Raw genomic sequence first — 20570 nt, forward strand, 5'->3', positions numbered from 1 at the left:
TCATTGATTGATACCTTGTGCTGTTGAGGAAATGAAATAGAGAATGCTTACATTGATTTTAATGGATAAAGAAATGCAAGACCAATATAAGCTCTCTGGGGAATGGTTGAAGAAGGGACATTGCATGAGAATGAGTCAGGAAAGATGGATCTAGGATTTATTAGAGTACAATGAGTGGCAACCACAATGGGATGGGAGTTGTGGAGAAACACTTCAAAATACAAAGATAGCAAGATTGCAGAAGACAACTTCATATTTGTTTTAATTTTGCCCAAGAGGTCTAGGAAGTATAAGTCTCCTTTTGGCACCAAGACCAAAAGTGCCTCTAATTTTCTAGGTTCAGAGGGGTGCATCACTGTGTGTGGCCTATTAGAGAAAGGAGAAAAAATGAGTGTTTGTGGTTTAGTCAAAATTTGTAACAATGCCATTTCACACTAAAAACAAAACATGGTAGCTGTCTTTATCCAACTCTTCTAACCCTCTCTCCAAGCAGAATGTGTTAATGAGGTATGAAAATCAAATTACTTCCTCTTTCAAAGAGTCTTCCCTTTTGTTTGCCACCTGTTCCCCATACCTTCTTACCACTTTTGTTTTTGGACAGGAGGGTAAAGACAAGATGTTTCTTGTGGAGAAGCTTTTAAAACTCCAGGAATCCCAGAAAAAACCAAGTTCTTATATACTGACTCAAGAAAGGAGAGAACAGGAGGTGAGTCTCAAGTCCTAATGTTGAAGCCAGCCTTCTCCTGAGATGTACTTCCCTTTGAATCCCAATGTGGTGTAATAATGGAAAGAGTCCTAGCCAAAGAATCAGAAGACATGGATTCTAGTCCTAGCTGGGTCATGAAATGTTTGGGTGCTCTGGGGCACAAGCCTCTTATACTCTTATACTCTATCTCCCTGATGTATTTTTTTTTTTAATGAAGAGGATAATTATTCTTGCTAGATTCCCCTATCAAGGGATACTATAAGTACTAATAAATTAAATAAATGTAGGTGTGATATTTTAAAAGTTATAGAGATATAGTTTCTGAATAATTTAATCATTTTATTAATAAGGTTAACATGTTTTATTAACAAATGAAATCAGTGACAAGGGTCTCTCTTGGTGGTGAACTCACAATTACAAACTCTTGGAAGAGTAAGTGTTCCTGGTTAACAATTAATGAGAGAATGAATGTTATAATGAGAGTCTGGCTATATTACAGTCAGGGTCTTGAAGTACAAGACTTGAAAGACTTTGGCTTAACAATTTCCATATCACCTGTTTGACAAAAGGGAGAATCCACATTCTCCCAGACTTGTCTGAGTAAACTCAATGAACAGGAATCCATCCATTAGCCTAAACTTAGAATTTCTTTTACTTTCTGATTAGATCTTAGCCTGAATACAAGTCTTTGCACAAGATTTCCCACACTGGTTGATTTCTGGTTAAGGAAAGTAGAAAAAGGGGGGAAATCTTGGTCCTGATTCAGTAGTTATTAAATACAAGAGAGAAATAATAATTTTTCTCACAGATAAGTTCCAGAATGCTATGTAAATATAAATATAAGGGTATTTATTACTTACATATTTTTTATTACTTATTACTTATACTGCCTAAAAAGAGCTAATTTCTGGAAATAAGTAAAGATTTTTCTGAGAATGTTACATTGAGTATTCATTCAAAGTGGAACAACAATGATGAAGTGAGGGAAGAATTAGTGCTGACTCAGCCTTGAGGTATCTAAGAGTATCTTTGTTCATAAGCAGATTCATCACAATGGGCAACTGAGTCTTAACGAATTAATTTACTTAATTAATTTCCACAAGCATTCCACAAGACTACTATGTGTTTTTATTAGGCACTAGGCATATAAAGACAAAAGCCAAAACAGAAGTTTCCCTCAGAGAACTTGCATTCAACTAGACAGAAAAAGATATATGCAACAAATTAGACTAGAAAGGTTCATGGTCAGCTAGGTGACACAGTGGATAAAGTACCAGGCCCAGAGTCAGAATGATTCATCTTTCTGAGTTTAAATCTGACTCAGAGAGGTTAAGTGACTTACCTAAGATCATACTTAGTAAGTAGAAATTCTAGGATTTGAACCCAGACCCTCTGGCTCCAAAACCATCAATATTTCCCTGAGATCTTATCCTTATGCTTTCCTGTCCTTCTGTTGCCACTAATAACCACACACTATTGGTAGCAGACTTCCATTCATCTTAGATCTCTCACATTTTTTCTTTTAATACTCATGAAAACCTAGTTGTCTCCCAAGGATCTCTGGTTATGTTCTGCAGGATGTATTGTTGCTTTTCTTATTACTTCCCTTGCATGCACAGAAGTGTACATACTGATCCAAAGGGAAGAGTCAACTTGCTCCTTATTTCCCTTCCATATTCTTCACCAGCTGCCACTAATCAGCAGTAATATTTATCTAGGGTAAGCCACCTGTGATCCTTATTGTCACAATATAACACCACCCAAATCATCCTCTATTTTTTCATGTTCATTACTTGACTCATAGTATTCTTTCCCCTATTGCTGCCCCCATACTAAATATATATATATATATAATACTATGTATATATACTATTTATATGTATGTATATGTATATGTATGCAATATAATAGACTACCTGTACATGTATTCTCAGACACTTACTAGCTGTGTGACCCTAGACAAATCATTTAACCCTGTTAGCCTAAATTTCCTTATCTGGAAAATGAACTGGAGAATGAACTGGAATGGTAAATCATCTTTATAAAGAAAACCCTAAATGAGGTCATGACAACTGAACAACAAATGAGAGAGAGAGTAGGAGGAGGAAACAATGACTTCTGTTTATCAACCCGCTCAACTCCTATGAGCTTTACTTTTGCTCTGTATCTGCTACTCACAAGATGAGCCACCCACTTACTTTATATCTCCTCATCATCAATGTTGTGTCAACTGTATGACCTCAATCTCTGAAGTTCTATCTCCCTTTCATAAGCTCCTCTCGTTCTGATAAGGGGAGTCTGAATCTGAAGGGGGGACCCCAAAACTCTCTGAAAACTCCTTCAAGGAGAAATTCTCCTTGAACCCTGCCTCTATGAGACCCAACCCAAGGAACCAAGATAAAGTAGCTTATCTTGGTCGGACTAATTGAAGTAATCTCATTTAGCTGGACATCTAGATTTCTGTTGACTCCTATTGTTGGCTCAAAACCACTCCCAGCAAGTGGTCTCATCTAAGCCTGGGGGCAGTGACAGCAATGAGGGAATCTCATTTGATTGAAATTTCTGTCTCAGAATTCCTTATAAAAAAGGCAATTTTAGACTCAGTTCTTGCAGAGGACCTAATATGCATGCCAAGGAAACACTCTTTCTTCCTGGCATAGCAGCAAACCTCTGCCCACCAAAATTATATTTTCTTTCAGCGTTATCCTCTCTTAACTCTCTCACCTAAGACTTTATATCTCTCTGTTGGGATTTCTCTACTAGAAACTTTATTTTTCTGCCACTAAGGAATCTAGTCTTTCTATTCATGCACAGCAAAGGCTGACTTCCCAATGCCAATAATAAACTTCTTTTTATCAGTTTAGCTTTTAAGATTTGTAAATTCCTTTATGAAGGACTTCTGTGCCTCCGGAAGGGGATTCCAACAGCTCCCTACCTTGTGTGAATCCTAAGGGGACTTCGGGGAGCCAAACCTCTTCATGTGGTTCCCTGAACCCTGAACCTGCCACTAACCTCATCATCTAACTCCCTGACCACCAGGAACCCTAAGCACATCATTTTGGTTCCCTGAATCTAATCTCATCACTTCCAAGTCTCCTATTGCCTCACTTCTAAATTTATTTTTCATCTGCAGCATGACTGCTAATCCTTCCATAACTCTGTTCTCCTAATCCATCCCCTCTGCTCTAGCCTTACTTTTCCCTCTTTATAGTCTTGACCCCATAATTTACCAGTTCAACTATATAGGATCCTCTCCTTGCTTCTTTAAGGAAGCTAGCTGTCAGTTCTGGATACAGTGCTGGACTTAGGAAGACCTTGTTCAAGTCTAGCTTCAGACATTGTGTGACCCTGGGCACTTAATCTCCATCTGCCTCCATTTTTTCTATTGTAAAATAGGGAGCATGGTGGGATCTGCCTCCCAGGGTTGTAATGAAGATCAAATGAGATAATATTTATAAAGTACTTAGCACAATGCCTGGCACAGAATAGGATGGGTGGGTTAAAGTTCTGACAATGGAGGCAGGATGGACTGCTTGAAGTTCCTGTTCCACATCAGTAGGGATTTAATAAACATATATTCTTTCCCCTCTTTGTTTATCACCACTCATTCCCTACTAATCTTCAATACTAAGTCATCTCCACTATTTGCCTTTTCTCCTTCCATTGCCATACTTTTGAACACTTCAGGAAGAAGGAATGGTACCAATACCAATTTGGGTCCACTACAAACCATGACATCTAATTTCAGCTAGACCCTTGGTATTGTGTGATAGGGCTAAGTTGTTGTTGTTGTTGTTGTTTTTTGATTGACTTCAAATTTCACTCCTCTAAATGGCTCTTCCTAAATTTCTCCCCTTTCCTCACAACCTCTTATATTTTGCTCACATTTCTCTTAATTGCTAAGTACAATAACTTTTTTTCTTGGTCCTCATCTTCTTTGATTTTTCTGAAATTTTTTGATTACTGACCATTTCTTTTCCTGGACTTGTTCACATGCCTTGGTTTCCCTGACTCCTTTCTCTCCTATTTCTCCTATGTAAACACTCTTTCAGCCTCAACCAATCAATCCATAATCATGTCTGTTCTGAATCAGGAACTCTGCTAGACTCGGGGAACACAAAGACAAACTTTAAACTCTCAGGTTTCAAGAGGCTTCCTTTCTAACAGAGAAGAAACTTATATGAATGATGTGTACAATAGAGATATAAGAAAATCTTGCAGGAAAGGCGTTAGTTGCTGAGAGGAATCAGGAAAAGCCATCTGTCTTCAATAAAACTAATGGTTTCAGGAAGTCCAGATGAAGTGCATTCCAGGCAGATGTTGAAATCACCATCCTGCAAGATATCATCAGCCTGGGTTCTCTACCTTATCATTACCCTTTGCCTCTCCAATTGAAAGGTAGAGCCATAAACTCCAAACCTTCTATTTAAGTAAAGAGCTTAGCTCAGACATCTCATTTCTCACTTGGCTGGACTACTTTGGGACTTGTCTGATTATGACTTCTCCCCTATGTCCCCAGGTTGGGTACCCTCTCCTTCCCCCACCACATTTTCAGCTTCCTTTATGTGTTGTCTTTTCTCTGATGGATGGTAAATTCTATATTTGAATCTCTAGTGCTTAGCAGAGTGCCTAGCATATGGTAGGCATTCAATATTAATTGACTAATGTAAAGGCATAGAGACTACAGATGTGGAACTGTGTGTGAGGATTAGCAAGAAGACAAGTTGGTTGGAAATGTAGGACATAGGAAGGGCAATAGTATATAAATAAGGTTGGAAGCAACAAGATTATGTGATGATCAACTGTGATGGACTTGGCTCTTTTCAATAATAAAAAAAAAATTCAAGGCAATTCCAAGACTTGTGATGATAAGAGCCATCTGCATCCAGAGAGAGCGAGCTATGGAGACTGAATGAAGATCATAGCATAGTATTTTCAGCTTTGTTGTTGTTGTTTGTTTGTTTCCTTGTTTGTTTTTTTCTTTCTCATTTTTCCCCTTTTGAGCTGATTTTTCTTATTCAGCGTGTTGCAATGTTTAACCTATATTGAATAACTTGCTATCTAGGGGAGGGGCAAGTAAAGACAAAGGGAGAAAATTTTGTAACACAAAGTTTTGCAAGAGTAAATGTTGAAAACTATCTTTGCATGTAATTAATACAAATAAAATACTTATTATCTTTTTTTAAAAAAGAAAATAAAAATAAAAAGCTATTATTATCTTAAAAAAAAAAAAAAAAAAAGAAATCACCACAGACCCACACCTTGGGAATCACTGTTCTGAAAATGTTTAAGGTGGGTAAAGTAAGGTCAAAGCTAGAAGACAAACTTAGGAACTGTGACACAACTGGAATTTCTATAGGGTGGATGGTTTACTTTTTTGAATATATAATAGTAAAAGGAAGTTGGAATTCTGATTTACCACAAATTTTTTAAAAATCTTAACTTCATATTTACCATTTAATAACTAAATTCCACAAAATACAGAGAATCTAATTTCTTTAAAAAAAAAAAAAAAAAAAAAGATAGGGGCTAGGATGTTTAAATAAAGCCAAAATAAGAGTTTGTATTTGATCTTAGTGGTTAGATAGGGCAACTGCAGTTTATTGAGTGGGGTGGAGGAGGAAAGAGTGCATTTCTCTTGTAGTCACTATGATGGGCAGCCATGCTTGGTATAGTGCTGGGGCCAAACACTGGCTCTAGAATCAGAGTATTGTGGTTCAAGTACCTTTAAGAAAATTGCTTTGACAGCTATGTGGAGAATGAATTTCAATGAATAGTCACAAGCCACCTAGAAGACTATTGCAAAAATCTTTGGGCAAAATGATGGGGGAGTGTTTCCTTTTTTTTTTTTTTTGTATTAATAGCATCTAACTTGATATGCTGCATATAGTAGGCAGAAAATCACTGTTTGTTGAATTGGGATGTATGAAAAGACAATGGTATTATCATCTGATTCTGTGGAAGATCCTTTTCTACCTTCTTATAAAGCTGCTTCTATAATAATCTTTTAATGTTATTTTGAAATTAATATAAAACCAAAAAATACCTCCCCAAGATGATATCATCTATTAGCATTTAAAGACAGATGAAGCTGTGTTGCAAAAGATACTCTTGGGTACTTATAATTAAAAAAAAAAAAAAAGAAAAGAAACTGAGGCAAATGGAGGTTAAATTTGTCCAGGCTATGTTTAAAAGAAGTTTGTATTTGATCTTAAGAGATAAGATGGAACCACTGAAGTTTATGAGTAGAGTATAGGAGAGAGAATGACTCAATCAGACCTGTTTAGTAAAAGCACTTGGACAACTGTATAAAAGATGGATTGAAATGGGGAATGACTTGATCCAAGGAAGTCAATTAGAAAACTATTGCAAGAATCTTTGAGTATGAGCCTCATATGGGTCTTCAGATATGAAAACTGAACACCAACATCTCTCTTGATTCTAAGAAATTGGTATTAAGAAAAATTATAGAAATTATGTCCTCATTACTATCCTTTTGTGAATATATAGATTTGTCATGCACATTATTCTTTACCTTATCAAGAAGGACCCAGAGGACTCTACCTATTGTGACTAATCAGATTTTGTGAAGAAGGGAGATCATAAAGCTCAGTAGCCATCTGCTCTAACCTCTTCATTTTACAGATGAAGAAACTGAAGCCAAAAGAGATAAATAAGTAAATTGCCCAAAGTCATCTAGCTATTAAGCATAAGAGGAGGAACTTGAAGCTAGGTCCACTGATTCCAAGGCCAGTGCTTTTTCCATAACATTACAGCAAGCATGGGTACCTATCATATTGATTATAAGAGAAATGCAAAGGCTATCCTGAACTTACATGCTGTGTTTGTGCATTATAAAAAAGACCTTTCACATCAGTGAAGTTAATCTAGGGTGTGGCCACCCAAACACAGAATCATAGAATTTCAGATTCAAAAAGGGATCTCCGTTGCCATCTAGTCCAAAGCATACCTGAAAAACAATTCTCATCAGATTATGCCCTACAAGTAGGTGGGCAGTTAGGTGGCATAGTGGATAGAGCACCAGGTCTGAAGTCAGCAAGATCCAAATTCAAATAAAGTCTCAGGCACTTACTAGCTGTGCAACCCTGGACAAATTACTTAATCCTGTTTGCCTCAGTTTCCTCATCTGTTAAAAAAAAAAAAAAAGAAGCTGGAGAAGGAAATGGCAAACCATTCCCCAAAGAAAACCCAAATAGGGTCACAAAGAGTGATACATGAATAATTTGTTGAGTAACTCAACAACATAAGTTATTATCCAACCTTCAAGTAGTTATCCAACCTTCTTCCAAAGAAGGGAAGCCTACCACTTTTCCAATCAGTCCATTCCATTTTTAAATGGCTTTACTTGTTAGGAAATTTGTTCCTTTATAATCAGTCCACATTTATTTATTTATCAGCCTTTTGTCAGTTGAACCCATTGCCCTTTTATCTCTACAGGACTGAATAGAACAAGTTTGATTTTTCTTCCATGTGACAGCCTTTTTCATATTTGAAGACAGCACCTGCATTTTCTCTAAATTTTCCCTTGCCTGGTCTAAAAATCTCTAGTTTCTTCAACTGATACTTAAATAACAGAATGGCATGGTGGGTAGAACCCTGAAATCATATGACCTGATTCTCAGTTCTGTCACATAATAGTTCTGTGTCTTTGGGCAGGCTAATTGTACTGAAGGAAGAGGCAGGGAGCTCCATTATGATTATATAAGTGGCTTAATAATCATGGGTGACTTACACAGGGGCTTTCTGGGGTGGCTGCCAGACAATTCACTGAATCTCCAATTGATTCTCACTTTGCAATCTGTAGCAGTGGACAGACTATTCAGTAGGTTCCTGCAAAGATCCCCAAAATGTACCATGGTACTTACAGAAATCAAACAAAGGGAGGAAGAACTGCAAAACATCATTACATATGTCATTGTGATTAGCATTATTCTTAGCAAGCAATTTTAATTTTGGGACTGGGTCCTAGGACTCTGGGATCACACCAGCTCTGTCAGATGCATGCTTAGATATCCAAGGTAATATGGACAGAGTGAAGGTTGTGTCTGGTCAGTGGCCTTGTATAGTCTTGCTATAGTTTATACTGATTATATTATTACTGATTACTGTAATAGCTTTCAACTCAATAGGTATCTTAAAGGCTATGTGCTGGTCAGTTTGAGTAAGTTCCCAGATACATGCAAAGTTATTTACTAGGCACGGTGTCCTTGTAATAGCATTCATTCCCCCTTAGAGTGGTTTTCACCTCAACAATATGGCTTCTATCAATCAGGGTACCAAAGTCAGATAACTTCTGAAGTTCCTTCTAGCTCTAACTTTGTGATATTTATTTGTGAAGCAGAGGCAATAAGAGCTACCTTCCTCATTTCTTAGACTTGTTGTGAGGAAAAAACTGTATAATGCTTTGTATAAAAAGGAGATACTGATGAGAGCAGCACCAGATGCATCGATGAAAGCATCATTGACCATAAAGGACTTTTGCAAGGAGATGCAATTATATTGAAAATGACTTGTGATTACTCTGGAGCCATTGTCCTAGCCCCTAGATTACAAAAATGAAATTAATGTTGCTGGCAACCTCTCATCCCCTCATTTGCTTTTTGTAGATAACTGTACTTTGTTCAACAATTTTGTCACAGATTAAAACAAAAAAAAAAAAAGTCAAATATAAAGCTGAAAATTCCAGAGGATTCAAGTCAAGTCATGAAACATTTAATAAGTACTTACTGTGTACCAGACATTTTACTAAGCACTGAGCATACAAATATAAACTGAAAGACAACCCCTCCACTCAGGGAGCTTACATTCTAATGGAAGAAGACAATACATAAAAAGAAGCTGAAAAGGGGATGGGATGGTGGAGAAAATCCAGAAAATCAGGAGTAGATTCTGGGAAGAAACGAGGATATGGCTGGCCTGGATATTTTCCTTTAAAGATAAGTTCAATCAGAGGAAAAATCCTCAAGAGAGGAATGTATGTCTAATACAAGATGTCCAGAAGTGGAGTAAACTTCCAAGATGAAGAGTCTTCTTTAATATGCTAGAAGAAATCCCAAGAAAAGTCTCACTAAATAAAACACAGTAGATTTGAAACAAAAATGGACTGCAAAATATACTGTGTGTGTATTATTAAGTGAAACCTGCACCATGCCAGGAAACTGAATCATTTCCCTATGAATTGTCTTAAGAAGAGTCTGAGATCTCTTCTTAAACACTACAACAGAAAATGCAATTTCACTGGGCTGGCCACATTGTTTGAAAGCTAGATATATACTTGCCAAATGCTAGATATATACTTATTTTATGGAGAACTAATACAGGACAAGTACTCATAAGATGTTCAATGCTCAGAAAAAGTGATAAAGGACTCAAAGTGTCTCTTAAGAACTTTAAAATGGGTAGTGATGAGGTTCGGAGCAGGGCAGAGAGTTGTGAGAACCCCTTCTAGTTGGTGCAAGTTCTTCAAAAATGAATTTACAAACCCGAAAAGTTAGACTGGCAAAAGAAGTTTATTGGTACTAGGAAGTCAGCTTTTGTTAGGAGGCTAACTTACTCAATGGCAAGGTCCCAACAGAGAAGTAAAGGTCTAGCAGAGGAATCCTAGCAGAGAGAGATTAAAGTTCCTAACAGAGAAATCCCAACAAAGTGGTAATGAGGGAATGTGGTCCTGTTAGGGAAATAAGAGAGTTAAAGAGGGATTAATGCTGAAAAGAGAGTGCCTTCTCAGATGGCAGAGGGTCCTAGCATCTGAGCAAGCTACTTTAGACCTTCTGCAAGGAAGTGCCCCAGGTTGCCCCTTTTTATATTTTGAAACTTTATTTTGATTTTCTGGGGTGGGTCTCTCTCAGGGGAGAGCTTCTCTGAGTGTTCAAGGAATTTCTCCTCTTCAAGGAGTTCTGAAGCATTTACCCCATGTCTCACCCCCAAAGTCAGAGAGAGACAGTTTTAGGGTTCCCTACATCAGTAATATGACATGAGACATATAAAGACTGCCCAGCATGGTGTGCCTTTATCAAATAAGCTGCTGTACTCTATGAGCAAAGCAAAATTGAAGTAGCTCAGAAAAAACATAAGATGTGCAAAGTTAGAAAAGCCACCCCAAACATTCATAGGGACTATTTGTGTCCGACTTGTGGCAGAATATTCTGAGCTCCTGCCTTTCCCTTAAAACTATCAGTAACAATATGTATTAAGGAAGTGGCTAAAACCAATACCGAGCGCTTCATATGCCTGCCACCATAGCATATTCTGTAAAAGAATGAAATGATCCCAAAGTGTGGCTGGGACAGGAAGGCATTCCCCCAGTTATATTCCTTTCCTGTCTGGGCCAGGGAAGTAACAGCTGACAAGAGATAAAAAGCATTGAATGAGAATTAACTCTAATATATTTTAAGCATGCTGTAAATTATTTTGCATGGGACTTTCCATTATTTCCTCTTGGACTTTATTTGCTATATAGAAATGCTATTGACTTTTGTGGGGATTTTTTAATACAATGATACTACTGAGTCAACTGTCTAGTTTTATTTATTTTTTTGCAGATTCTTTAGAATTTTCTAAGCAAACCATTATTTCATCCTCAAAGAAATCTAATTTTGTCTTCTTTTTGCCCATTTATGTCTTAACATGTCTATTATTATCATTAGAAGATATCTCCATTCCTTCTTCATTTCTTTGTAAAGGCAGGGGACTATGGCTATAGAATGTTGCCTAGAATGTCAAACTGGGTTGATGTGTTGCTTAATTACTTTTTCATTTTTCTCTCTCTTTATTATTTCTTTGAAGGATTGCTCCCTGGATGAAAGAGAAGAAGGGATATGGTGATATTAAAAAAAAAAAAAAAAAGATATGAGTAAAATGACTTTTTTAAAAAGCAAGCACTTAAAATCATGGTTAGCATTATTTCCATGAAATAAGTCAGAATGAGGTTAAAAAATAATTTTAATTTGGTGGTGGGTTTTGACATGACTTTTTGACTTTTCAGGAGTCTAGGAGCAGCATGGATGTGTTTAGAAGAAATGTAAATTCTCTCAGGGTAAGATATTTGTTCCAACTCCCAGAGCAAGGTTCCAGGCTATGTGATTTAAGATCTAACATGAATATTCTTGTATTTATAGAGAGAATCTGGGACAGGCCTGGATAGGTCATCAGTAGATCTGACAAACAGAAGCAGAATTTCTCTTAGGGTAAGCCATCGTACCTACCTCTCACTTCTTAAAAGAGGGGCTGGAGGAAGCCAGGCAGTACAGTAGATAGAATGACTATCTAGGAGTCAAGAAGCCCTGAGTTCAGATCTGGCCTCAGATACGTAGTAGCTGTGTGATCTGAACAAGTTTGCCTTGGTTTCCTCATTTGTAAAATGGGGATAATAATAACACCTATCCTTGAAAGGGTTGTTTGTGAAAAGAATGCTGTTTCCCAGCATTATACTCTAAAAAAATTAAGTATTCATGTCCAAGAGGTTAATTCTTTTTTAATTATATTTTTATTCTGAATTTAACAAACATCAAATAAAATGAATATTTCAATTTTCATTTGTGTGTCTGTGTGTGTATATATACACACACTACATATATATATATATATATACACACACAGAGAGAATAAGATGATTGCACATGAAGCTACAGGATTAGGAGCAATGAGTGGAAGTTATAAAATTGAAAAACTGGGTGTGCTGTAGGGAGAAACTTACTAATAATGAAAGCTATCCCAAAGTACAAAGAATTTCTTTGGCATGTAGGAAAGCAAGAAGGGAAAGAAGAAAAGAAGGAAGAAAAAGGGAGGAAAGGAGGAAGGAGAGAAGAAAGGGAAGGAGGAAGGGAAGGAGGGAGGAACTAAGGAAAGAAGGAAGGGAAGGAGATAGAGGAGAACAGAGGAAGGAAAAAAAGAAGGAATGAAAGAAAGAAGGGTGGAAGAAAAAAGGAATGTAGGGGGAAGGAGGGAGGAAGGAAAGGAGAGAGGAAAAGAGGAAAGAAGAGAAGGAAGGAGGAAAGGAAGGAAGGAAGAAAGCAAAGAAGGAAGGAAGAAATGGTTTTTAAGGATACTATGTGTTAGGCACTGCTATTGATCTCCATTTTGCAATTCAAGAAATGGAAGCAGATGGAGAGTAAATGATTTCTACAGGATCATAACAGCTATTGTCTGAAGCTGGATTTGAACTCAGTTCTTCCTACTTTGAGTGCTCTATACACTGGGCAAATGAATTCCCCCTTACTTGTGTTAAAACCCAAGGTTGAATAACTACTTTAAAATGTTGTCAGGGGGATCCTAGACTGGACAGCCTCTGGGGTTCCTTTCCACTTAAAGATTTTATATGTAAACCCTCTTGCTCTGTTAAAAAATAAATAAATAAATAAGTGCTGGGTATTGGATTAGAATACAGAAGATAAAGGTCACAGGCTAGTTTCTCCCGTTCAAATGTGACTTTATTTCTCCCTGCAGAGAGATCCAGGGATAGATGCCGATTGGTTGGAAGACGAGCCAGACAGAAGCCAGGTTTCTGCTACGGTAAGATGGTTTCCCAAAGTCACAGAGAAAGTCAGCAGTGCAGCTGTTTCTTGAATGGGTGGCAGAAGGGTTTCTTTATTACTAACAGGAATTTTCTCATTTTTGTAGAGCTCTAGAATGACTGGACAACATTACCAAAAAGAAGCAAAAGTTCTCTTAAAGTAAAATACTAAAACCATAATAGAGTTCAAAGGCAGGATCAGCTTGAAAACCCAGCCATATTCACTCCTGATTCATTCTTGATGTGATTTATGGTGTGGGGTTTGGCACCAAAGGTTGGGGTTTGGCCATGTGAAGAATTCACAATGACTATTCTCTTAGGTAAAAGGTAGATTTATTTAAGGAAGAGATTACAGACAGAATGAAGGGATACAATACATACGGGAATGGTAAATATGAAATAGAGTTGGGAGAGTATCTGAAAGACAAGTTCCTCTGGAATTCACAATTACCCAGTACAAAGGGAGTAGAAAGGGGGCAACCCACTTAGTACCCTAAAAGAGTTAGGAGGAAAAGTGGGGTTGGGAAAGATACCACGTAGTATGGGAGAAGGGAAAGGACACCACTAGGCAGACTGACCCAAAGGAAGGCAGCAACCATGGGATGGCCCATAAGTAGGTTTTATAGGGAATTTGTCCTTCAAGGACAGAGTTTTGGGGTTCCTTTAGTCACTTCCATATTCCAATCAGACTTCCCTGAGCCCCATCCCTCTCACCCCTACTCCCACAGCAAATTTGAAAATCCATGTAAAATTATTTTGGCCCTCTATTCTTACCAGAGAAGAAATCTGAATTATTATGGGATTAAAAGATAAAATATGTTTATATTATTCAATATATCTTATACATTTCTAAGTTTCTAAATGTTTTGTTTGTCATCTGCTGGCTTTCAAGTATTGTCTGTGACTTGCAAAACCCTCTCGAATTCCCATTTAATTTCTTATACCAACCCTCCATATATTGAAACTGTGGGGCTCAATGTGGGAGTGGAATACTACTACTACCTTGACCACCATCTCCCCTCAGAACCCAAGATTGGCAATTTCTCATTGGAAATTCAGCAGCCTTAAAAGTAACAGCTCATATTTATGTAATAGCTTTGTGAGTTAGTATAAACTATACTATATAAGTGATATATAGTTATTTAATATAAATATTACTATTACCATTTTCAGATATCTGACAGAGCCCCAGTGGGGCTAAATGAATCCCAAATTACAATCTGACACTGAGATTTGTTTTCAGCCCAGACTCCACAGTCATCTTTGAGGGTTGAAATCATTGTGGAGAAAGGGTTCAGTTTTCTTTTCACCACTGGCAACAGCTTCTGACCAGCTGCCACCAATAAGCAAAAAAGAACAAGAACCCTAAGGATAACCACCTTCTCCCAGACCAACATTACAGATCATTCTGGGAAAGAACGTCTGTGGAAAATGGGCCAGCTATCCCCATAACTATCAACCAACCACAACTCCCAGGATAAGCAAGTTAGATTAGCTAAAGCTCCAAGGTACCAAGAGGGAAAGATAATTAGGTCAATAAAAAGTCAATTAGGTCAAACCATTATCATCATCACCCTCTCCCTCTTGGCCCTGACTTGGGATTTTGAATTCAAAGGCTTTTGAAATAGTAATTTTTACAGCTCAGTGTTGGAGCATTAATTGTAACATCAATTTCTTCCCTCCCACACTACCATCATCTCTTTTCCTAAGGAGCCAGGAAATCATTATCCATGTCACCCTAACTGCCAACTATGCCAAATATTGTAGGCTAGATTCATAATATATCCAAATGAAAGGTCAGGGAATATCAAGATTTAATCATTGAGGCAGATACTTTTTTTAATCCTCTTTAACTAAAAAACCAAACACTCAGCTGTGATATCCATTGATAAATATGGCTCTCCAGATTCTTACACATGGGGACAAATCCAGATCAGTAACAACAAACCACACAGGAATGGAAAGTTGAAACAGCTCATGGAAAAGTGAATCTCAGAATATTTAAGCCCATTTTCATTTTGGATTTTCATAGCTAAAGACTATAAATGCCCTTTAAGTCATTAATACTATGTGGGCCAGTTAGTGACTTTTAGGTACCAAGGCCTGGATATAATATTTAAGCAACATTCAAAGATCACACAGCCTGTGGCCCACTTTTTGGACTTTGCCTTTAATTTGATTGCTGTCACTTAGACTTTCTTAGTGTCAGATTGTAATTTGGGATTCATTTAGCGCCATTGGGGCTCTGTCAGATATCTGAAAATGGTAATAGTAATATTTATATTAAATAACTATATATCATTTATATAGTATAGTTTATACTAACTCACAAAGCTATTATATAAATATGAGCTGTTACTTTTAAGACTGTTGAATTTTCTTTTCAGTGTAATAGGAACTAATGAATTAAGACTTTTGTGATAATATTTTCTTCTTATGTGTCTTTCCTGATTTTGGAGGGGTGGAGGATGAGGGTTTGGGCAGTGGGGCCCCAAATCTGATAATCTTGTGACATCTTGCTTTTTATTTACTTTTCAGAATCAGAATTCTGTGTTTATGGAAGAAAATTACTTCAACCATGGTGAGTAACTGAATTATCAGTCTGTCATAAACAAGGGACTATTAGATACTTCCAAGGTCAGTTATAAATTGGATATGACTCTAAGGTCACTTGCACAAGGGAAAGTCACAAGACCTTGCTAGGTTTCAGTTTTCTAAGGATAGGGTTAGACTAGATGATTTCTGAAGTCCCTTAGGGAAATAAGATGGCACAATGAGTAGCGTCCCAGGCCTGGAGTCAGGAAGAGTCATCTTCATGAATCCAAATCCAGCCTCAGATATTTACTAGCTGTGTGATTCTTGGCAAGTCACTAAACTCTGCCTAATTTCCTCATTTATAAAATGAGCTAGAGAAGGAAATGGCAAATCTCTCCAGTTTCTCTGCCAAGAAAACCCAGAATGGGGACTGCAAGGAATGAACAACCAGCTCTAAATCTTATTTCCTTTGGCTCATTTCTTTGGAACAGTATCACATGTGAATTTCAAATAACCTGAATGCTTGGTTCTGGAAGCCAAAAAAAAGGGAGCTTTTATTTTTCACGGGTAGAAAAAGCCTATTGAATAATTCAAATCTAGATGGTCAATTCTTTGGTTTTAGTATAGGGTTAATGATTTTATTTAGGCCTTTTCATCAGTTTTATATATCTTAGTGCTTATTTTTATGAATGATATGAGAAACATTATTTTCACTAAATACCTATCAAATTGGCAAAGATGATAAAAAAAATTGGAAATAGAACTGAGAGAATTATGGGGAATACTGTGAATTGATCTAGTTTTTCTGGAAAATAATTTGTAACTATGGAAGACATTGGACTGTTAATAATCTTTGATCCTAGCCCTTTCACTACTAGGCAAAAGCCCCAAGGAGATCGTGACTGAAGGAGAAGGATAGGGATGGTAATTGAACTTAAGATTTCAATAATATAAGTGATGAGGTGTGACAATTGGGGGTAAGAGATCCCCTCTGGTCGATGTTGATGTCACAGATCAAAAGCAAAAGAAATTCCCAAACCTGAAGTCTGTGTGCAAAAGGGGATTTATATTCACTAAGAAGACACCTTGGGGCAGCTAGATGGCACAGTGGATAGAGCACCAGCCCTAAAGTCAGGAGGACCTGAGTTCAAATCTTGCCTCAGACACTTAACACTTCCCTAGCTGTGTGACCCTGGGCAAGTCACTTAACCCCAATTGCTTCAGCAAAAAAAAAAAAAAGAAGAAGAAGAAGAAGAAATAGAAGACAGCTTTCTTAGTGGGCAAGGTCCTGTTTGGGAATTAGCAAAGATGTATTTACACTGAAAAGAAAATATCTTCATCAATGAGCTAAATCCAGAAAGGCAAATAGTTCCTGATTGGGAATTTGGCAAAGGTGGGTTAACACTGAGAAGAAAATATCTTTATCATAAGGAAGTACCAAGTAAAGAAACATTTTCTACTAATGGAGGTCACTACCTTCTCTGTGATTTATAGTATTAGAGAGTTGTCTAAGCAGGGCTTCTGAAACTTTTTCCACCTGCGATCCCTTTTTTCTTTACACAACCCTAGGTAGGTAAATTAAATTGGAATACAAATCAATTATCTACTGGCAATAAATCAAAATTTCATGATCCCCACATTCAGTTATAAATGTAGGGGTTGCAATCCACAGTTTAAAAAGCTTTAATCTAACTTACTTGCTTTGTGACCTTAAGCAAATTACTATACTTCTCTGAGCCTGTTACTTCATCTATAAAATGGGAGGGGAGGGAGAAAAAGAGAAAGAATTCCTATTACTATGTATCACAACATTGTGAAACAAAGGCTGCTTAACCTATAAAGTACTAAGTACAAGTGAATATTTTTAATAATAATAAAAATAATCAATAGAAAAGAGAAGTTTTATGAATTCAAGGTAATTGGCAATGGTAGAAGTAAATTCCTTTTAGTCAATACTGGAAACTAGATATTTCTGACTTCAGAACTATTTCTCTCTCTGCTATGTGGGGCCATCTCAACAACAACCAAAAAACAACTGGTTGTTGTTGTTTGTCCTTCATTCTTAAAGAGGACCATGATGTCAGAGAGATGACACCATGACATGAAAGTGAATTGGATTTAAGTGGGAGAGGGCTGTACAGAGTCACCAGCCTCTCTTTCTGGGTCAAGTGGCAATAGATCTGGAAATGGCCCACATATATGTAGTAGTCCTGAAATATATCAAATTCATAAGTGTTCTTGAAGAAAAGGGCATTTTTAATTGAGATAATAAGGATTGCCAACCTGTGATCATGGGTCATCAATAGCTGAGTGAAGGTACCAGAAATGATAATATGAAATAAAAATATGAAATAGATTTGGAAGACCATAATTGTAAAAGAAAATTATAAAAATAATAGAAATTTGGTTCATGGCATAAAGAAATTATTTCAGAGATATCCATCACAGGTAAAGGAGATTTACTATTTTATTATGTGAATAGCACACAGGCTCAAATAAAAATGACTAAGCAGTCCAGAATCATAAATGAATGAGCAACTTGCTACAGGGGGACAAGACTTTTAAATTCTCTGGGCAGCAGAGACAGGATATAGAGAGCAAGGGGAGGAACCTGGGAGGAGTTGGAGAGAGGTCTGGGAGGGATCAAGGTAGAGCCAAGTGTAGCTGACCAGGTCCCAGAATTGTCTACAGATATGCTAATCAAGATAGTCTCAAAGAGGATGATCTGTCTGAGTTTCAGCTTCAAATCTTTGAGACAATAGAGTCTGAATGAGCTGATTAAGAGTTTCCGCTTCATGCCATTGAGACAATGGAGGCTGAAGGAGCTGATTAAAAGTTTCAGCCTCACATCATTAAGACCATGGAGGCTGAAGAACATGTGATGTGGTGGGATAGCAATACCTGATTTAAAATAAATGTGACAAATTCACATTGGCCATTCTCTTTGGCAAAGAGATTTGTTTAAGGGAGGGGGTTACAGACAAAATGGAACGATACAAGAGATACCAGGAATATGAAATATAGTTGGGAGAGTATATAGTTAAAAAGGGAAAAAGGCAACTCACAATTAACCAGGAGAAAGGAAATACTCCAAGATGGGAGAGAAAGCCATTGTCTGACAGGCTAAACTGATCAATTGTCTAGAATAAGAAGAATGGTGCCATTAGAAGTGATGTAATATGATTTTATGGTCCCCTAATTTTAAGGGGGGGCTTCTGTTTTAACAATAAATCAATAATCCTAAATCTTCTGGCTTTAGACTTCCCAGACTCCGAAAGTAAGAACAACAGTCTGATTCTGAATAGACCACTCAATCCCACAACTCCTGACACAATAGTGATAAAATCTTTTCAGTGATTACCAAATTCCAGAGACCACTCCTGAACAGTACAATTAGCATGTCAGTCACAGAAAGCTGGATAAATGTGTCTCCTTGCTTCTGTTTCTTTACTGAATTCTCTTAGAATTCAGCCCACTTGCAGTAGCGTTACAACCACAATAAAATTTTGCCCTTTGGCAAAGGCCTGTTCATGGGGCATTCAGCAATCCTGAGCAAGAAAACATACCTCATTCTAGGGTATTTTACCCTTAATGATCTAAGTCACCAAAAATCTTAAAGGGGCGAGGACATTGGCTTCTCTTTACAAAACTATAGATCCCTAGTATGGAGCCTAACTGAGAATAAGTACCTCGGGAGTAGGAGGAATGCAATTGTTAAGAACTCTGAATCAGCTTGTGGACTAGATCGAGGCTTACTAAAACATCCATCCAATTATACTCTTCCAAATCTATTTCATATTTCTACTCCATATTACCTCTTCTGGTACTTTTATTACCAGTAACAATGACATTCCTTGGATTGATCAGAAGAAGGAGCTTTCTTATGGTCAGTATGTCCCTTTGACAGAAAAGTGATTATTACATTCCTGTCATGTGCATACAAAAAAATGTTCGTAAAAGTACTTTTTGAGGTAGGAAAAAAAAAAAACTCATCATTTGGGAATTGGCTAGACAAATTATGCTTATTAATATAATGGAGTTTTATTTTACCACAAGAAATAAAAATGAATAATTTAGAGAAATAGAAAGACTAGTATAAGGTGATACTGAGTGAAAAAAGAAAATACTAAAATGATTACATTACAGAAGCATAAACAATAGCACTAAAAAACCATCTGAACTTTGAACGATTGGAATGAGCAAATTTGGTCCTGGATAACTAAAGACAAGGCATATTTCCACTCACTCTAGCAATTGATCATTTCTGGCAACAACCACTAAAAATGGAATCCCATTACCATGTCAGACATTGTCTTAGCATTCGTTGGCTTTACTTAAATATTTTTATTTATTACCAGGGAAAGAGTCAAATAGTGAGGAAGAAAAGGGAAGCAGTTTTGGAAAAACAAGTGTGGTACAAAAGCATAAGGTAGTAGTAAAACTTTGAAAAAAAAAAAAGTAATGATATTTTTGTTAAACCCAGATGCAAGAGAACACACTGCAATAACGGATGAAGATCCTTCTGAAGCCCTAAGACTTGCCATGATGGCTAGACGACAGTCAGAAATGGAGAGATGAGGGAAGTATAAAAATGTCTACAATTCACACCTTCAGCTTCCCACCAGAAGAAGGATATTAAACACTTACTGGAAGAATACATTTTGGAAAATTGGGACTGTCAGGAATGCAAATACCAAAGTAAAATTGGAAAGTGCTATGCAATTTCTTTTGACTCTGTCCACTTTGAATCGAGCCAAAGCACGTTTGTCTAATAAAGGTTATTGTCATGTTTAAACT

At 37.0% G+C, this 20570-nt stretch overlaps 1 protein-coding gene across 12 annotated transcripts in view; it reads left to right on the forward strand.

The window, feature by feature from the left end:
• The window catches only part of TMC5 (transmembrane channel like 5), a 126249-nt gene extending 105679 nt beyond the window's left edge, over positions 1–20570 (forward strand). For 7 of the 12 annotated variants that reach the window (XM_074280917.1, XM_074280916.1, XM_074280914.1 and 4 more), the window contains 6 exons: positions 602–706; positions 11712–11762; positions 11845–11913; positions 13172–13237; positions 15777–15819; positions 20257–20570. In XM_074280917.1, the coding sequence (XP_074137018.1) occupies positions 602–706; positions 11712–11762; positions 11845–11913; positions 13172–13237; positions 15777–15819; positions 20257–20351 (429 nt within the window). In that variant the 3' untranslated portion in view covers positions 20352–20570. The remainder of the gene's footprint in view (positions 1–601; positions 707–11711; positions 11763–11844; positions 11914–13171; positions 13238–15776; positions 15820–20256) is intronic. The other 5 variants (XM_074280921.1, XM_074280920.1, XM_074280922.1 and 2 more) reach the window with 2 other exon arrangements.

Source organism: Sminthopsis crassicaudata, chromosome 1, assembly GCF_048593235.1.
Source record: "Sminthopsis crassicaudata isolate SCR6 chromosome 1, ASM4859323v1, whole genome shotgun sequence".
Taxonomy (NCBI): Eukaryota; Metazoa; Chordata; class Mammalia; order Dasyuromorphia; family Dasyuridae; genus Sminthopsis; species Sminthopsis crassicaudata.